We start from the raw sequence: 20,263 nt of genomic DNA, 5'->3' as shown, positions 1-20,263 counted from the left end.
ATCCCATTAATGCATGTTACTAACTTCTTCCTCCGGGGTTGTAGAGTCTGGATCTATGAGTGCAAGTCACCTACTGCCCCCATGTTCCTGGTTCTGCTCGGGGTTTATGCCTGTTAAAAGGGAAATGCTTGCTCACGGTGGGACTTGATGGGTCTCTGTAAATAATATTATAAAGAGTACAGTCTAGACCTGCTATATGAAAAGTGCGCTTTTAACTTCTCTTATGATTTGGCGCTATATAATTAAAATTGAATTGCTGAGCCCATCACTTGGGCTCGTCTGTCAACGATTCTCAAACAGGGAGCAGCGGAAGAGGCGAGTTTCCTGCAGGACTAAAAATACTGGTGCCTCTGATCCTGCAGGACCGAGGAGAAGAAGAGAGGAGAGGAGCAGGTGATTGACTTTGGATCACTTACAACTTGGATCTTCTCCGACGTCGCCTTAAGAACCCGACCCCAGAAATGCAGGTCAATCCCCTTGGAGCTGCTGTCTATAACCTGAGGCATCTGGGGAAGCAAAGTCACAAGATGCATCAGTCAAGTGAAACATGTTCATACAGTGTTTTCAAAAGCACATGAATACAGATAAAATGAGAGATTAAACACAATTTGCTCTTTGTTCTTTTGTATCAAAACCATCACTGCTCTTCTTAAGTCGTGTCCCGTGATGACCTCAGACAGATGAAGACATTCATTTCTAACAAGAAACTAATAAACAGCAACTCTAAAGTGCTGGAAACTTCCAAGAAGTGTTTGTTACTAGGAGTTTTTTTTGCACACTTTCTTTTGCCAGACTACAAGCAGCAACCAGCAACCTGCTGAGGAAAACCACATCACACTATCCATTTGGACTTCCTGTTTTTGTCAAGCATTTTGGGTCTTGTCTGTATTCATGGAGGAACCGAATCTGTCAAACTTGAAATGCATCAAATGTTCAATATGGAAACTCACTAACATTATTCCCCTAAACCTCAATGACTTCTTGAGAAACCATTAGCAGTAGGTGTGAGTCTGGTCAGGGCAGAGTGCTGAGGGCCACGGAAACCCCGAATGTAAAGACAAACACACACATGTGATATCCTTCCTCCCGCATTCCTCGCGCTTGCATTTCAATGAACGAAGGAAGGAGAGAGGGAGGCGGTGCGGGGGGGAAAGACAGAAAGCGAGGGAAGAGGAAGGGAGGCTGTTGAGAGATGGATGGGAGAAGGGAGTCGGGAGTGTAATGAGGGGAGGAAAGTTGTTACAAGGCAGAGGTCAGTGAGGTAATGGGCTTTAAACTTACAAGAGCTAATGGGTTAAACGCAAAGATCACCACAGATGCTGCTGTACTACTAATACAAACCAAGGAGCACTGTACATATGCTTGGTATATGAGCCCAAACAAATGATATTTTTCTCTGATATCAACTGAAAGTGTTACCAATATGTACATTTAACAATAACAATAATTAAATTCATGAACAATATTACACTGTTAGAGAAGAAAAATATAAAATAAAATGAATTTTATTTTATATAAAATGAAATGATCAACCTGTGGATTTGGTTGATCATCATCATTTACGTCACTTTTATATATCTCCTACAACTGTTCAAGTCAATGTGCCCTTCAGTGCTATTTGATTATATAAAACATTCAGATTCCTAATCTTTGTTATGTCCTCAAGAAAGAGGTAATCCAAGACACCGCAGCCGCGTCACGCTCCTCACTGTTTCAGTCCTACAGTCAGGTTTTCTAGCGGCCAGATAACCAGGTGTGCTGGCAGCTATGTTGACTGAAGTCTTTAAATTGGCACATGTTGGTAATGTATTTATACGAGACGTAGCATCACGTCTTACAGAATACCTCACAGACTGTAGGCGGGGTCTAGCTAAGCCCATTAGAGAAACAGGCCAAGAGGGATAATGCCATGCCGACACCTTGAGCCAGTCACCTGACTCACTCAGGCTGAACACACATATAGACGGAACATGGAGGGTGCCAAGGGAAAAAAAGTTTAAATATAGTACTGTTGATGTATCTGCTTTCTTTTACTGCTACTTTTATTTTCTTTATTATTCTGTAAAATATGCTGAGATACGTATTTCACGCATACATTAAAATAAACAACAAATAAAATGTTTCTTTTTCTTTCATTAAAAGGATGATCAGTGTTGTGATGCTGTGCTAAAAAAAAAGAAAAGCCCTGTTGTTCTGCCCCCTCCGTGTTTCTTGCTTTCCATAAATACATGTGTAAACGGTTTGAAATAGAGCCCACGGTTTATCTTGAAACCCCAAATAAAGGCAGAGACCGAGGGAACGGGTCTGGCAGGGTCACCTGCAAGCTAGGATCAGTCACTAGGCCTCACATGCAGTCCTGGCATCCCAACCAGCTCTACATGTTATTACAATGTTATTAACAATCAGTGAGCAACACTGTTGCACTGGGTGACATCTTCCTTCGTTACCATGAACACACACACACTGCAGTGTAGTTTGGCTCAATCCCACATGCGCCATCCTGCTACTTTAAATACTCACTGGAGCACCAAATGTGTATTAATCCGCAGCAAATGCACTATTGCCTCCTGTTGAAGTAATGTTTGGAAAAAGCTAAAGTAGCCAGCTGTTTCGGGAAATTACTGAGCCTTTAAAAAAAAATTGTCTTCAGTAGGAACCAATGGGCTTGGAGCTGAGTGCTACAGATAACACTTTGTTGGTTTTGGTCTTTTTATGGTCTTTATTTTGTTGACAATAAGAAATATAGAATAACCATCCTTATCCTTTAAGATGTTGTGATGGAAAACAAATTAGTCAGGAACCACATGCATCCCTGCTGGCTGGCTGGCACCTACCACGACCTTAAAGTTGAATGGCTTTTCAATTCTGCGAAATAAGTGAATTTACTGCAAACAAATGAGACAAGAAGACTGGCTGCCTCTATGGCCTTCACTGCCAGGAAGAGGGACATCATTTTTCCAACTAACACAGCCTTCAGAGGATCTCTCAGCGGAATTAATGACGACCATGTCAATAAAAAAAACGTCCAAAATAACAATGTCAGTGACCATAACCAAGCAAAGGAGAGAAGGAATAAAAACAGGGGAAAGGATGGATGTAATGAACAACATCCACTTCACAACAGGACGCAATGAAGGCCATCAGAAATACAGGATACAGTAGGAACCACCAACATTTGTAATATGAATATAAAATGAATGAATGATGTATATTTATTAATTTGACAGCGTCTGACATTCAAAATATTTGTTTGAAGCACTTTCAAACAACTTACCAGTTTGAACACTTTGAAGAAGTCCAGATTAGCATAGAGGATGTCCTCTATCCTCTGCAGCCTTTGCTGGCTGAGGGCACACATGGCGTTGCGGACCCCGTGGAGCCCCATGCGACTGGGGAAGATGATGAAGCGCTCCAGCAGGGCCTGGCTGCAGGCTATGTCTTTCAGTTGCAGGTCTGGGATACCATAGGCAAACTGCAGAAAAAGTGGAATTCTGGGTTTATTGTGGGATATGTCTCAAAGAATTACAATGGCCTAATAACATAATAATATTAATTTGAAACAACTGAAAAATGTGTAAAATATGCAAGCTCTTCAATATTGAAACAAGCCAAGATGACCTAATATCAGTCTAGGCTGCAACTTTTTCCACTCATCCCTGAAAACTGCACCTGTTCTAGTCGTATTTTTGCATTGACGAGCTGGTAGACTATAGAGTCCGAGAGGCCGGCATCTCGCAAGAGGAAGGCCGTGAGAACCTCGTCATCCTTGAGAATATCATCTATCTGCAGCCCACGGCCTAGACGAAAAACCAAGAGCAGGGATAGTGAAAGGTTAGGACTACACAGAGGAAATGATTCACAGCACGACAGATTGGCAGGAATTTGGTGTTTAAGGGAAACTTCAGTGCGCAAGAGGATGTGTGTTCATACGCATATTCCTGACAACAGGTTGAGTTAATATTAATAATAACCTTTTTATGTGCGCCTTCAGGCCCAGTCAAGAACAATCCTGTGCATATGAACACACAATAATGTGAATATTACAAGGTTATAAGAGGTCTGACAGAATATAAAGGGAAGAGCGAGTTTATACAACACGATCCTGAATAAATCTTTGCGTAGCTGTATTATGCTTTTATGATATGCTACCCAAACAATGATAAGAAATCATAAAGTTTACATCCACCACTTGGAAAAAATCTGACATCTCAAATTGAAAGATTACTGCCAATGTAAACAAACTAATTTAGCAAAATGGTGAATAAAAATGAAACCTTGAAATTCAGACAGAGAATTATTAAAGCGAAAGTGAGGAGGTGCTATGACGTCCATGAGACACGGAACACCAACAGAAAGAGGATGTGCAGACAACAACAGGACAAAAAGGTTACATCTTTACATCTTGGCCAGAGAGCTACAAGATCGCACACATTCAAAGATAGCTGACTTGTGTCAACAGTCTTTTTCACTTCTGATTACAGAGTTGGGGAGGGAAAAAAGGCTTTTAGTAACTGTTTTACTCTCAAGGGAAGTGCTACCATCTGAACCATTTGTCACATTTGCCCTTTACCTGCCAACGCAGATGGGTTGTTGCGTAACGTGTCCATGAAGTTTGAGAAGGACGACATTTCATGCCAAAGACGGCCGAGCTGCTGGACCTCCGTCTCATTGAGCAGAAGCTCCTGGACATCAACATAGAACCGTGCCAATCTACAACAAGCCAAATAACACACTGAATTAGTCTCATTTATTATTATACTTATTATACTATTCTACATGATATAGAATGTTATACTGTGTTATCTCATTTTTATAACCACATCTTATCATCTGTAATCATCACTATACATTATATATATTATTTATTTCTTCAGTAGAGGTTTACAAGGTTTGAGAGTGCTATGATTAGGCTTACACTGAGTTGTTATAGTTGGAGACGACGCCTGGAGACTCTCCTCTGGTTGGATATCTGAAGCAGGGGTTGTTGGCATTGCAGAAGATGCCCTGGATCCAGGGCAGAATCCCTGCTGAAGGCATGGCCTTGTTGGGGAAATGACCTGAAGACGACACATTTGAGGGCTTTTGAAGTGATTTTAGTACACATTTTATGTGTTATTCTCTCTACGAAAAGAACTCAAGCAGATTCCAGGAGGCGCGGTCACATTATTTCACAGAATTTCAATACTTTCTTTTCCTTTTTTTTTTTTTTTTTTTACTAAAATAGTTTGTTAATGAGGAGTTTTTTTTCTTACATTCATGTTGTTGGTACAGTGGATTGGCCTTCCTCAGCCACACCAGACCAATGAATAACAACACCGGCCAGAAGATCTCAACCAGGAAGCGGACCTGGACAGAAGCAAGTAAAGTGGAAGTTAGAAACACGAAGAAAAACTGGAACACCTGTAAAGTCTAATCCTGCACAACCAGTCTGAAGCTTAGCATATTCAGCTTGTGTTGAGACTCTATCAGAGAGATGTTGGAAGCTGTAGTTTGAGGTGTTATTGTACTGCATTGCATTAAACTGCGGTTTTGTCCAGCCCCATTCACATAGATGATAATACCTTCTGTCTCTTTCGGAGAGTCCAGTTTTTCCACAGTAACAGGCGGATTTGAGAGCCTGTCTTCATTGCTCCGCAGCTTTACCCCTGGAAGGGGTCATCAGACTGTGACAAACCTGCAGGTACACAACCCCACCAGTGAGGACACTCAGCTGATCACTTCTCACAAAGACGTCGGACAATCTAGACAAGATTATTGAGCCTAGCAGTCAGAAAGAGCCAGAACCACAGTTCTTGGGTCTGGTCTTGAGTCTTGGATTGAAACTAGATTTTTGTGTTTGACATGACTTTTGTATGATTTTCTAAAACATTTTAAGATATATTTTACTCTGCATGATCAAACATTGTTTTTTGTTTTATGAAAAATGTAATGGTACTTCTACATATCTGCTACTACAGCTCAATCCATTGATTTATTTCCCCATCAGGAAAGACATGCAGACATTTATTATTGGTCTGGAAATGCAGCGACTTTGCTCTGGCTTTGGTTTTGACCTGACCGTCACTTAAACTTGTAAAATTGTACCTGGCCTTAGCATCAACTCAGATTTGTTTAAGGTGGTCTTGACCACAACCTTGGACAGACCACGCTTCAAACCACTTCTGGGAAAGCATACACCCTGCTGAAGTGCTCCCGAGCAAAACACTAACAGGTGTAAGGCTTATTGTGCAGACGTGTTGGCCAAGGGAGGAATATATAAGTTGGTATAACATTAAAATGATTTAGTCCAACATTATTAACAAATGGTGGTATGTGTATGTACGCGGAACAGCGCATCTGACTGATAAATGCAATTTGTACCTACTCTATCATACAGACTTATTCCAAAAGACAAATTCATTTTGAAAGTGAATACTGGAAAAAAAAAAAAAAAGACCCTCAAATGCCAATCACATAGACAGGTTATGTTCTGTTGACCTCAGAGAATGTCAGACATGAAGAGTAATTTGTTCAGAGTGACATGTCCAATAGATTACCGCAGGCTGAGGTTGCAGGGACATAAACACTTGTCTAGAAAAACAAGAGGACAAAGACTGTGAGACTAAAACAGGCGAGTAAAGGCTATAATTGTGTCCGACTAACCCTAACCCTCTGAAATCACCTGATCACTCAAACAGCAATTACACCTGACAGGACCTTCATCCACCAGATTGACAGGAACCTGTAGACATTTTTTTTTTGTCTCATCATTGAAAAACTGCTGCATGTTTAAGGAACTGATACAAGAAATGACGGCAAAAACATTTTAAAAAGCATCCACTAGGATCTGTTTTTACACAATTACATTACATTGGAATCTAGAAATTAGCAAAACTAAAACAGTAATTAGCAGCAATATACCTGTCAGCTCTTACAGCACATCCTATTTTGTCAACATAAGAACAAAACTAATGCTTACCTCTTATGGAATGATATAAAAGTCGTACGACATCTAGAGAATCAGGTCCATAAACAAGCCGCAAGTAATGGAAAACATTAAGCAAGGTGGAAGAGCTACGTATGACTCCTAGCTGCCCACTCTCTCTCCTCTGCCTGCAGGTCAGCAGCACTCCTAATCTGATTGCTCTAATCTCCCAGCTCAACATGGGCAGGCAGAAAAAAGACAACAGTCATCCATTTTGAGGCAGAATTAGGGGGATATGTGCTGGAGAGGACAGGAGGGGATACTGGTGGAGGGAAATACTGAGGGGGGTTACAGGTTTGATCACAATAGGAGCCTAAATGTTTGTCAAAGTGTCCACGAGCAGGATTTACCTGCACAGTTATTGTCACTCTGCAAGAAAGTCTTTCAGCTGAACACCTACGCAATAAATCAGAGTTTTGACTTAGTTACGTAGGAGCTTTCCAGACTCAGAGATAAGGCGTTTGTTGTCGCTTTTGTCGCACACGTCCGAAATGACTCACTGCTCTGAGCAGCTCGACAAGGTGGAGCAGGTGACATGAGTAATTAGGTTTGGGGAATGTGAAGCCTTGACAGCGGCACATTAAAACCATGTATACCTGCTGTGAACTGTGTGTACAATAGACACAGCTTACCCTAAAACCCAGGTATATTCAAGACTTAATACCTGTACAAATCTAGGCATCCTGGTCACTCAGGTAGCACACCATGTCACACACCTCCAATGTCAATGTTCTCTGATTTGTCAAATACAGCAAATTAGCGCCAAAAAAAAAATATATGGATTAATGGTTGAAACACATAATAGGATGCAATGTCACAGGTAGTATATATAATACATATGTAGTAAATCTATGTCTACAGAAGAACATTTTAAAAAAAGTTTCAAATACAACTCTAGTTCTCTGAGACACCGAAGACATTGGAATAGAAACGATTAGTTGACTAGTCGATGATAATCCATTGTTTGAGTCGTTTTTCAAACAAAAACTTCAAACTTTCTATGTTTCAAGATCCTTAAATGTGAGAATCTTCTGCTTTTCTCTGTCTTATATTATTGCAAATTTGTTATCTTTGGGTTTTGGGCGGTCGGACAAAACAAGTCATTTAAAGATGTCTCCTTGGGCTCTAGGATTTTGTGATTGATTGTTTCACTATTTTCTGTCATTCTGTACACTAAGAATAATAACTCAAATCAATCAATCAACATCAAAATAATCTGTAGTTGAAGCCCAAGATCTGATACCATTCCAGTCTCTTTCACCAATACAGCAAAAAATCTGATTGCATACATGTTTGAAATACACGATAGGACACAAGGATTTGTTAAGTAGTATAAATAACACACAAAGTAAACATACGTCTACAGGGCTTCAAAACAACCCTTAAAAAAGTTCCACAATGAAGAGAGATCTAAAAACTCAACTGGAACAGAAGTAACAGTTTAAACTACATTTTTAATTTGCAGCAAGTACTGTTGCATGTCATTTTTCTTCTGTATAGTCACAATAATGCGATGAGACAAAATTACTGTGACAAACATGCAGTATGTATGAATGAATATAAAAAACGTAAACAGATACATAGGGTTTACATACTGAAGATGTACCAATCACAGGCTACAATGGACACATTTAACTCTTTAAATTTTAAAAAACCTCATGTTAAAAAATTCTTCCATCTGTTTCTTGTGGAATAAAATATTAACAAAATTAAGCAAATTTTAACATTAAAGGAAACCTTAAAATTTAACATTTAACCTGCATTAAGTGCATTGTGTGATTAGAATAAAATATAATTTCGTAACAAATCAAACATTGGACATGAACTTAACTGTTCGATTCAAACAAGGAAAACGATAGGCTTACAATTCTTTACAGACAGATGTCAAATTTGTGGTTGGAAAAACTTTCTTCTACATAAAAATAGACAATTCATGTATTTGTTATTTAAAAACATGACACTAAACATTCAATGTTGGCATCACACCTGCAGTATTTGCTTGTTTTGGATGCTTGGGAGACCAACCACTGTTGACATTTTGACTTGAACATGTAAAATACAATATATTAGTACTTATAACACTTTCATGGTTTATTTTCACAGGGCTACATTTTCTCCCATGTTCGGCTTGTATGATAAAAAATGTTTTCCCCAGTATACACTATGGCACAGATACATTAGTATTTACAGATATAATATGTTTTTTTTTTGGCGTCAGACAAAATGGGCCTCTCTGTGTTCGAGCTCCTGCAGCCGCCGAGGTCGCAGTCTTTGGTAGACGGGTTTAGTCTCGCTGGGGCTGAGGTCGTCAGGGCTGCTTGGGGGTGGGGACTGGGGGGGCGAAAGACTAGCAGAGGTCGAGACCCCGGGGTCAATGGCGCTGTCAGTGGAGTCCTGTGTCTGGAGCCGTGTCTGTGGGGGGCTTGTAAGGGCAGGGGACGGCGTGACTACCTCAGCAGGGCTGGTGGGGGCGAGCGATGAGGTTGTGGTGGTGGTGGTGGTAACAGTAGTAGTCCAGTTTGGAAGCGTCCTCGCTCTGCCGTTAACGGAAACGGGAGGTTTGTAGAAAGTTCCAGGAGGAGGCTGCAGAGTTCTCGGTGCCCTGAGCGTTAGGGGAAGGTTTGATGAGCCGCTAGACTCACTGACTGAATTATCTGCGTTATTTTCCCTTTTAGACGTCCACACAGGCTTGACTGACACTGCGTAGGGGTTGTTTGAGAATACGGTGCTCACACTACTTGTGGTAGCGACCACAGAGGTAGTGGTTACTGCAGGGCTAACAGTGACAGGCTTCGTTGCCTTTACAGGTTGTACTCCAGAGCTGGCAGGTGGCAGGTTGGCCACAATCATAGCAGTCCTGGGTGTAACATCATAGTGCTTGTACTTCCTGTCCCACGTTCTCCTCTGCATTGTCTGTGTGTCAATGAATGGAGTGATGTAGTAGGTGCTAACCCGTGATGAGCCACTTTGGCGAGCCTTTTCTGGCTCTGGTATCTCCTGTATAGTTTCAGAGACGGAATCCCGCTCAGCAGAGCTTGTATCAACGTTAGCAGCAGTGTTACGGTTATTCCTCTCGCTGATCTGGGCGGGGCTGGGCAGGCGTTCCAGTGGCATGCTGATTGGCCGAGACACGTGTCTGTTGCGCTGGGTGCGTAGTTGGACCTTTGGTGGTGCCACTGTGGTGTTGGAAGGGATGGTGGTGCTGGGGCGGCCAAACACTAAAGTTGACCTCTGGACTTCTCCCCCACTAGATGTCTGGATCCCATTGAGTCTGTCCAGGGCTGAGACCTCTGTTCTGTCTGTTCCTGGCTGGACTTCCTGAACCTCATCCAGGATGTGTGAGGATGGGATGACTGAGGAGTATCTTTTGAACACTTTGGCACCCTGGAAGGACATAATAAACAATTACATGACAATTCAATGAAGTTAACTTTTCTTTGCTAATAATGTAACTGTACATTATAACAACTTACACATTTCTTAAAAAAGTACTCCACCGATTTAGCACTGCATCCCTATAACATTGGTGCCTACATTACCCACAATGCTACTTGACCGCTGACAGTTCGGTTGGAGATTTGGGTGCGTTATGCTAGTAGCAGCTAATGTAGGCTAATGTTTTTTTTCCCAAACTTGTCTTTAGCCCCAACCGATGTTTACTCAAGTGAATCGCTTGAGGCAATCTATCACACTTCATGTAGCTCCGTCTGGAGCCACAACAACTTTTTTCACATATGCAGTAGTACACCTCCCAACACCTGTAAAGACAGACTTAGATGTCTAGAGTTGGTGGAGTTCCCCTTTAAAAACTGAGGATTAAATGGTGACCTAAAACAAGAACTGATTATCGCATTCCCCTTAAGATCATTTTTAAACATATTACTAATCAAACAAAATCCAGTATAACACAAAAAGGGCAGATGAGAGCAGCGAGAACAAGAAAACATCCTGTTGTTACAACTTGAAAGTGTTCATCCATTGTTACAAGATAGTTACCCCCACTGCAAGCCCAGTACAACCCAGTCACACCCTTAAATCCCTCCTCACCTCTTTGATGTCCATCAGGGAGGTGGAGTGTCTGCTGAGCCGCTGCACCTTCTCTTGGGGGGTGAGTTTGGGGGACGCCTGGCCAGTTGTTGTGATGTCCGAGCCAGACAGAAGTGATACGTCAAAGACTGTTTGGAAGTGTCGCACCAGCAGCTCCACCATCAGGGCCTGGTAGGGGTAGTCTACCAGGGAGGACAGGGACACCTCAGCGTCTGTCTGCCGTGGCTTGACCAGTGTGGGGCCAAAGATAATGCCCAGGTTACTCGCAGTCATCTTGTTCTCCTCTGCCTGCTCAGTTACTCTGTGGTAGTAAAGAGTGAGGATGAGTTTAATTCATTAAAGACATATTTCAGGTATTGTTTAAGTATTTTACCTGCGTTATAAGGAACAGTACACTGACTCAGAATCAGACATAGACTGACATTCTACAGACCAATAGTCACCCCTTTATAACATTTTAGGTGGTGTCATTGAACAAGACCAAATACTTTTAATTTCTAGGCTAGAAAGTCATCAAATTTAAATATAAAAAAGGACAAAAGCACAAAGTATTCAATTAAAAAAATATTGATGCTGGCAGATTTAAAAAGCAACTGATTCAGACTAACAATACCGAGTTTTATGTACTTTGTGCTACTTCCTCTGTGCTATAGGGAAGTCTTTGTTTCCCTTTGTGTCTTATGAGGAAGTTTGTGTAGTTTTATGCAGAGAGCAACAAACAGATACATTGAACTAGCTCTGTGTGTGTGTTTACAGCTCTTACCTGTTTAGGTGGGCTATAAGGTAGCGCAGAGTCCTGTAGTTGGCTGTAGGCAGCTGGCGGAGAAGGTCTCTAATCTTGAAAATGACTCTGTTGAGCTGGACGCTGGGCCCGCCTTTCTCTCCTGTCTGGGTGCTCGGAGGTTTATCAGCCTCCTCCACAATCACTCTCTGGCACTCTTTGGCCAAGCCGATAACGTCGTTGTAATATCGATACATGATCAATGGCTCTGGTAACTGTACACAAAAGGGAAACAGTGATGCGTTTAGGGTTCTTAGCGGTGGAAAATATTGTGTCCTGAATAAAAGGTTTCCCAAGGGGGAGTTGTATAATTGTATAATTTCCCCCCAGGGATCAATAAAGTATTTCTGTTTCTAATTCTGGTTTAAAATAAATACAAATACAAATGAGTTTTCTCTGACCACCAAATAGGTTCCCAGTTTAAGCATTAAGGATTAACTGTATTGAAATTTAGTGGGTACCTTATGTTAAGTATAAATACTTGGATATTGTGGTATGTAGCATTGCACAAGTTAAATTCTTTATTATGAAATGGGTAGTTTTAGCAAAGTTGATGCCAAGATTCTTTTACATTTCATTCCTTTTAATTTTTTAAAAGGAAAAGAATTAAAGACCCACCTGTCTCAGGTAGAGTTTGAGGACATTGCTGATGTCGTGAGGTGAGAGGTCAGACAGCTCAACCAAGTCCTTCCCGTTTTCAAACGCCTGACAGAGCTTCTCGACACGTGATTTGGCACCATTCACACGATAAATCCCCTGTGAGGAAAAAAAGCAGGTACATGGATTGGCAAATTTTTACTATTATGGATAATCATGACATAACAAGACAAAACGCAACTATGGTGTTTAAGGTAAGATAATAAAATATCTCCAACATGTATGGCTTGAAAAAGCACTGCAATCCAAGATATCAAGTGATAAAGATAAACAACTTCACTGTGTGCAAAAAAAAGTTTACCTTGATGTTGAGGGCTCGACTCTCAATCTCAGACGTGCACTTCTTGATGATAAAAGGGATACCATCTGGACTGTTCTTTGCTGCTTGGGCGAAGTCAATACCAAACAGGTGAAGTCTGCCATGCAGCTTTTTATGGCCACACTGGATGGCAAGCGTCTCGAGACACTTCTTATGGCAGGCCAGGGAGCACTGGCAAAGGAGACAGAGACAGTTAAATAAAGAAACATGAAGTGGCCGGTTGATAAATAGTTAGATCAAATAAACAGATTTATTTTCTTTTACACCTCTGCTTGTTACATAGTGGATATGTCCACTACATTTACCATTTCTAATGCATGATGAAACAACTACTCACTGTGGCTGAAAAAGTGCCCTTCTAATCTATACTGAATATAAACACGTAACAACATTATCATTTCTACAGCAAATGAAAGAGTATATGCACGGTACCTCCTCACACTCAGCTCCGTGGAAAACCACCAGACTATCACACTCTCTGCACTTAGACGGGGCTCGTAGTTTTCTCAGCTTATGGGTTTGAGCAGCTTTGGACATCTGAGCATTTCGGAAGGGACCAGGAGAGCTGGCTGTCTCTGTCACCATTTCTGCCAAACCTGAAAATCAGAGCCGCTGATGAGGGAACTCCCTAGACAGGAGACTTCATGCTGACTTCTCATAAGCAGGGTGACTGATGTTGGTTCAAGGCAGCAAAAACTGAACCTCTGAGTCGGCAATTAGAGAAGTGACAAGTCTTTGTTGATGTCACGTCACTACATAGTTTAGAGTAATTCTCATTTCCTGGTTAACACATTAATTCCCAGCAGAAAATCAGAAAAGTGTGGAAAAAAAGTCACAATAGAAAATATTAAATCAAGATTTAGGGAAAAAAACAAACAAAAGCACATGATGAAATAACAGAATCCCACTAGGCAGAGAAAGTCAAATTATGCTATAAAAATACAGAGAGATGTTATTCTAATATTTTATGCATAAATTTACTTCCTGGTCATGCAATGAAGCACATGATTATTCAATTCACAAGATTTATTTTAAAAATTAGGTTGAATAGAAGAGCTGGTCTGCTGCTTCAATTCACAATGAGAAAATAAACATATACACTGACCGGGACAGCTCAGCATAGATACAGGAAGTGTAAGCCGAGGCCATACGCCAAAACTAACATGACCCCCATCTGTGCGGCTCCATTGAGTGTAAAAATTTGATGCAAGCAAGATCAACCACAGAGTCACACAAAAGCACTATATGAGGTGTGCAGTAGTCTCTCACTATTTCTCCTTCCCTTCCTTAACTTCCCTGTCACATAAATGGACGCAGTGATCCTGTGTTACGGCACACACAAGCCCAAACTTGGCATACACATTAGCATGCATCTGCCTGAGGAGAAGGGGACGCATAAAACACAGTCATAAAGACAAAACACACACGCCTCACCATTATCTGAGGGAGATGGTGGTTCTCTCTCATCCAGGTCGTCAGCAGAAGACATAGTCCCAGTGGAGGGAGTCCTGGGCAGCCGTCGTTTGAAGTCCCCTGCACATGTATATAAAAGTCATGAATATTTACATAACAATGTTCAGTGGCTAATTGTAGATGTACAGTTTTATCATAGATTGGCACAAGGAAAATATCCCAGTGCAACACCGAGAACAGATAAGCTATTGTGCGCTACATGTGTACATTTAGTGTTGAATATTTCATAGCTTTCCACAGTGTGGCGAGTAGTTTCAGCTGTAGAGGGAAGTGTAGAGATGAGTAGTGCGTGGGTTTGGTGTACAATGAGGAAGTTACACTAAAAAGATGATAATAAATAGGAATACATCACGAGCAATTTAATCCTCTTTACGTTTTGTTGTGAAACTATTTTCTGTTTCTGTTTTTATCATCTCATGATGATTTGGGCGGTTTTCAAATATGATTTCTTGATCTCATCTGCATAATTGTTTCCTTTCCTTGTTCCACTTATTCTTTCATCATTTCCACGTGCAAATACCAAGACCAAAAGGTTTTAAGTCAAATCCTCTTACCTGGACTGGCAGTGGGGGAGTCCATGGACCTGGACTCGCTGCTGCCTCCTGCACTCTCAGAGTCACTGCACATCCCACCCTGGCTCCCCTGACTACTGGAGGCCCAGGCTCTCAGCGGGACCTGGCTTCTCAACCCTGCAAGAAAAGATCCAGACCACCAGTCACACACACACACACACACACAGAGAATAACAAAGAAATACTCAACGACAGCTTCCTGTTTAATTATATTTTTAGCATCAGTTTCAGTTATTTTCAGAAACAAGCAGTCACACACATATTCCAGACTTGTGACGAGTAAGCCACACACAACTCAAACTGTTTTGATTTCAGTCCAGAGAAGATTTCCATGAACACAGAGCAAGTTCCTGAAAGGCTCATGTAAAGATACAGGCAGGTTTGCCGGCTGATCTGACCCACAGATAGCCTGCCAGCTTCAGCTGTCCAACCTCACGCAACAATTATTTTGGGTTTGGGGATCACCCAGTTTCTAAAATACTTTATATCCATGTTAGAAAAAAGCATTACCTGAGGTTTACTTCAAGATGTCAAATAAACAATTATCAATGTCTGTAAAAGTGCTATTTTCAACTATGACTGACAAACGTTACACTTAAAATCTGTCAAAATGTGCCAAAATGTTACATTATCACTCATTTTGTAAATGTGGGTATCAAATGGGATCTTCTCTAAACTCTGCTGGTATTCAAAGTCCTTGTAAATACAAAGGTCATCCTTGTTTGGCTTGTGATCATTCCTTGAGTTCACATTAGTACCATTAATAATTGAGTGAGCACCTTGTATGTCTGTGCTGCTGTTGGACCTCCTCTCGCTGATCTTTGCAGGCCGGTGCAGGGGACTGTCCACTTCGTCTCCACTCAGCACATCACAGGAGGTGATGGATGCCTGCGACAGGTTGCCGTGGGAGGAATGAGTGCTGCCCACTGACCTTTTGTTGAACAGAAACCTGGGGAAATAAAGTCAGCATTTACGGATACCAGTAAGACAGATTTCTATTGTCCCAAAGCTCAGTATTATCATATTACACAGTGTGTATCTGTGGGGATTTGAGAAGATTGTTGATCAACAACAGTGACTCAACCATTACTTCACCAGGCACTGAGATTTCTGGCTTTCATTTTCTGGCATGTAATGTGTTTTACTAACGCCCACCACCAAGACTCAAAGCCTTTTTAACTACTTGGAGCAGAGTGTTATTTCTATCTGTTAAGGTTAAGCGTGCCTGTACTGAAGACCGTTCAATGCTTTTGTAATCCCATAGCTTTAGGAATTACTAAGACTGAAAGAGAGGTTTAGGAACAGAAACTGAAATTAAACATGTCTGTGGCTTCACAATAATGGAACTACAAACTTGTCTTTAAATCACTAAATAAGCCACAAAGGCATTTTTCAATGAATGCCAACACATGTGACTTATGATTTACTGTAACTAACAGAGCAACAACATCATTAATCTTACCATTAACTTACGTACTAAGACAGAGAAGTTATGCATCATTGCTTATTTTCTTAGTGATAGTGAGTGTGTATTTGTAGGAAGCTGCTTCTGACACTGCTTTGACAATCTAAGTGGAGACTTAGGGACAGCTCTAAAACAGAGCCAAACTCTCACGCTCACAATCTCCCCTGCTGCATTCTGCCTGCGCCACAGATATTTCCTGAGGAAGGGCAACAGATTCAACACGCATTCTGTCTCTCCTTGATTCTCTCTCTCGCTTCCTCCCACTCTGACTCACTGTTACCTTCGCTGAAAGAAAGAAGAACTAGACTATGAACAATGTTTAAATGGGTAGGAGCGACTTAAAGACATTTTGAAACACTCTTCTCTAAAACAGAAGTTTAACCCAAAACGGCCTGAAACTATAACTGTCTCATATTATGGCTGCACGTGCAACAGTCTATCCTGTGATTACTGCATTTAATCTATAATAAAAGGAGTGTAGTAAGCAGATTTCATAAGCTAATCGCTGAAAATACTGGCAGTCCTTGGTACCTGGTATTGTCAGAGGAGATGGAGTCTGAGAGGAGGCGCTCTTTAGGCAGATGTTTGGGCAGGTTCCGGACAAACTCAGCATAGCATTCACCCGGTTCGTACAACTTGGCACTCTCACTCAGGGCCTGGTAGTGGGCAGGAAGCGACACAGTCTGCGCCTGCTGCATCTGAAACCAGTTCACTGTCACCTGAAGAATGAAAGATTATTTAATAAAGTTGAATGAGTGAGCAAGCAAATGACTCACTGACTGTATGAATGAAAGAATACGCAAATGAGTACTCGAGCGATTGTAGATAAAAAAGACAAACAGAAATAAAGGCAAACAAACGTTCTTGCATGTAGTTTCTATTCTTCCAACTTAATATAAACAAAATGATGATTTAAATCAGAAAATATCCAAACACTGAGTAAATAAACAAGATTGAGAACCTGACCAAGCATTCCCTGTAAACTTTCTAGTATTTGGCAGATTTCTGAAATCTATTTTCCGCTCTTGTTATGTCATTATATAGCATTGGTATGGATATGTCAGCCTATGAATGCCTTCAAACATTTCATATGCATATACAGTCTTAAGAATGCATGTAATAAAAAAATATATTTTTAGCCCAAAGGTTGCCAAATACAAGAAGCACACATGATACCATGTCTTGTTTACAATTTATCATGCACTGTACCTATACGATACAGTATTTCTATAAAAAATAAATGTTATTGGACAATCCAGTTTCCTCTCTCAGTTCATTGGTTTGTTAGCTAATATTATGTCCTGTCCACTCACAGCTTTGAGTGTGAGGTCACACTGGAAAACCATCTCTCGGATCTGTGTGAGGATGGTGCTCTTGGCGTTAGCCAGATCCATCTTCCTGACGCCTGCGTCAGCCATACAGCTCTGGTACTGGTCCTGGGCCTCCTCCGCCTGACCACAGCAACGGATACAGAAAATAGTGTGAGGATATGGATAAAATGCTAAATTGCTAAGCACAAAGACAGATTTTGACACTTAAATGAATGGTGTCAGAGTACCTACTGGGACACAAGGACATGCCAATATAAATTGTGGTAAACCCCACCTATCAGGTGCTCTGAGCAGGCTGAAAAATGTTTACAAATCATTTTAAGATGCTATTTATCACAGCGATTATTTTCCCCATGTTATCTTCTCCCCTGCATACCTTCTGCAGAGCCTCTTCCTCCAGCCTCCTCTTCTTCTCCAGCTGTTTGTTAGCAGCATTAGACTGCTCCTCCTGGGAGCGGTTGGTAGATGAGTGGGCTTTCTGGTACTCCTCTCTCCTCTGGGCCTTCAACGCTCGTGCCTTACGCAACGTTGCATCTGCCTCTTGCTGCCAAATCAGATCAACCACAAACACCCATGTGATTAAAATGAGATGTGTGCAATACATATATAACCAGACACACCTTTGTGGTTGATTAACCTTGCATATAACACACACACACACACACACACACACACACACACACATTTTTGACACAGTAAGATTTGTAAACAGTATTGATAAATAGTGAAATGATCAACAAACACTGCCTAGAGAGCTAAACAGTAAAAGAAAAACTCTTATTATCATCCATAAAGCATATTCTTATAGATCACTGATGACGCAAGTTTAAAATCTATTTTGTGCTTTTATGCCATGACCTTAAGTATGCTGACAATTATGTATCTGACAATCTCCTGGCTGGCTGACAACATTGTGACATTTACTCTGGAATGCTGCCTTGTCTGTAATGCAAAAAGGGAGGAGAGCAGCACCGCTATCGAGCTAATAGTGTGTATCTAATAGTGTGCACCTAAACAGGGACTCATTACATACCATTTTCTTTTGCTCCCTCTGCCACTGCTCCTTGATGTCTTTCCTCAACTTGTCCAGTTCATTCTTACGGGCCAGAAGGGGCTGAGAAAAGTCAACAATTGCAATGAGGTACACAATTTCAAAAGGGCTTTTTCTAGTAAGTCAATAAGTTAATTCTCAAAAGCTTTATACTGAAGACATAAGGATATTATCCATATGAGAGATGGTTGTGTCCTGATCAGGAAGTAAAGTTGCAGAACAATATTACTGTTGACTAGATCATTTCAAGAAGGCTCTCTGACTTCAAGTCTTGGGTGTGTGCAAAATGTTTTACTAGAAATGACAAGGGGACCCAAAGGGACTGAGAATAGTCTGATAACAAGAAAGACACAAAAAGATAAACAGAATGAACTAATTACTGAGTGATCATGTTAAACATTGTGCCTCGTACTTTAAGAGTGCTAAACTTTGCACAAGAGGTACAGTCACGCTGTCTTTTTTTAACTTTTGTGCACTCTTTATGTGAATTACAAGAAGAAGAAAAAAAGCTCTGCTCCATGAGGTATTCATTGCCTGTAAAACAACAGAAGGTCTGAGGCACACCCAACTTGTTTGAAGTCAGATAACAGATTCCAGTGCTCTCTGTAGGCTACAGTCTACTTCTTGTTGTCACTCTTACCTGTATGAATTTATTTGTTTGAAGAGCCATTGCAGTTTGAATAAGCAGATGTTTGTATTCAATGTCGTTCTTGAATGTGGAAACGTAGATATCGCTGAATGGCATGTAGTCCTTGGACAAATGAAATAAAGAAATTAACATCCGACACAATTTCATACGAATACTTATTTGAATAAAAACATGAGGTAACAATTCTATACTAATTACAAATGATAAATAAAGTAAATATCCATATAATAAGGCTTTTCTGTTACCTGTTGACTGGCCAGTGTCTTCGCAGACTCAGCCACTTTGGCATAATTTTTGGCATACTCAATATCTGAAAGAAAAAGATAAGAAATTATTTATGTCTGTAATCACTATCAACTAATGACTGACTATTTTTGGTGTATTTCATTTAACTGCATAAAGCTGGCCCCAAATGAACACAGATTTTATCAGGTGATATGGGAACTCATTCTGGTTCTTATATTACACATTATAGTATATCACATATATGAAGAGTACTAAGTCACTATGGAACAAACAGTAAGGCAAATTGTTTCTGCTCAGATTGCAAAATAAAGACAGATTCTGAATAAATACATATCAGCAGGATTTATGGGATCCCAATTCAGTTGTAGCCCTCTACAGGCATGTTAAGCTACATAGTTAACATAGTCAGCTGAAGCATAATCATACATAGATGCTATCATATTGTGTATCAACATATATAGTTGTGGCATAGCATATCTACTATTAGACAGATTTTGAATTTCCAGGTTTCTTGCCATGGCTGATTCCTTTTCTGTAATCATTTTGATATTTCTGAACATATGTGATGAGTAGGAAAAAAGCCATGTCTGCATTTTGATGGCACTGAAGTTTGCCTTTAGGTATAAAAGGAGTGAGGCCCTTATTCCTGACTGACTGAGCTGAGTTGCCTTCTTGACGACTATACTGCCATGACTAAATGGCTGTAAA

At 40.7% G+C, this 20,263-nt stretch overlaps 2 protein-coding genes across 3 annotated transcripts in view; both read right to left on the bottom strand.

Moving 5' to 3' along the window:
* LOC139296265 (retinal-specific phospholipid-transporting ATPase ABCA4-like) overlaps nt 1–5,627 on the bottom strand; it is a 33,303-nt gene extending 27,676 nt beyond the window's left edge. Inside the window, exons 1-7 of the mRNA XM_070918637.1 lie at nt 5,562–5,627; nt 5,253–5,346; nt 4,916–5,057; nt 4,571–4,710; nt 3,670–3,797; nt 3,275–3,472; nt 417–506 (exon numbers count right to left, since the gene is read on the bottom strand). Coding sequence (XP_070774738.1) covers nt 417–506; nt 3,275–3,472; nt 3,670–3,797; nt 4,571–4,710; nt 4,916–5,057; nt 5,253–5,346; nt 5,562–5,627 — 858 coding nt within the window. The remainder of the gene's footprint in view (nt 1–416; nt 507–3,274; nt 3,473–3,669; nt 3,798–4,570; nt 4,711–4,915; nt 5,058–5,252; nt 5,347–5,561) is intronic.
* Nucleotides 5,628–8,431: 2,804 nt separating this feature from the next.
* LOC139296156 (rho GTPase-activating protein 29-like) overlaps nt 8,432–20,263 on the bottom strand; it is a 29,414-nt gene continuing 17,582 nt past the window's right edge. Inside the window, exons 7-21 of one of the 2 annotated variants that reach the window (XM_070918482.1) lie at nt 19,555–19,619; nt 19,301–19,411; nt 18,643–18,723; nt 17,986–18,153; nt 17,592–17,729; nt 16,795–16,997; nt 15,593–15,756; nt 14,796–14,930; nt 14,203–14,301; nt 13,201–13,364; nt 12,751–12,939; nt 12,411–12,548; nt 11,775–12,007; nt 11,012–11,312; nt 8,432–10,348 (exon numbers count right to left, since the gene is read on the bottom strand). In XM_070918482.1, the coding sequence (XP_070774583.1) occupies nt 9,179–10,348; nt 11,012–11,312; nt 11,775–12,007; nt 12,411–12,548; nt 12,751–12,939; nt 13,201–13,364; nt 14,203–14,301; nt 14,796–14,930; nt 15,593–15,756; nt 16,795–16,997; nt 17,592–17,729; nt 17,986–18,153; nt 18,643–18,723; nt 19,301–19,411; nt 19,555–19,619 (3,359 nt within the window). In that variant the 3' untranslated portion in view covers nt 8,432–9,178. Of the gene's footprint in view, nt 10,349–11,011; nt 11,313–11,774; nt 12,008–12,410; nt 12,549–12,750; nt 12,940–13,200; nt 13,365–14,202; nt 14,302–14,795; nt 14,931–15,592; nt 15,763–16,794; nt 16,998–17,591; nt 17,730–17,985; nt 18,154–18,642; nt 18,724–19,300; nt 19,412–19,554; nt 19,620–20,263 lie in introns of both variants that reach the window. The other variant, XM_070918481.1, reaches the window with a different exon arrangement.

The sequence above is a fragment of the Enoplosus armatus genome, chromosome 14 (genome assembly GCF_043641665.1).
Source record: "Enoplosus armatus isolate fEnoArm2 chromosome 14, fEnoArm2.hap1, whole genome shotgun sequence".
In the NCBI taxonomy this organism is placed as follows: Eukaryota; Metazoa; Chordata; class Actinopteri; order Centrarchiformes; family Enoplosidae; genus Enoplosus; species Enoplosus armatus.
Note: the sequence above shows the minus strand (reverse complement) of the source record. Positions and strands in the feature narration are given on the sequence as shown.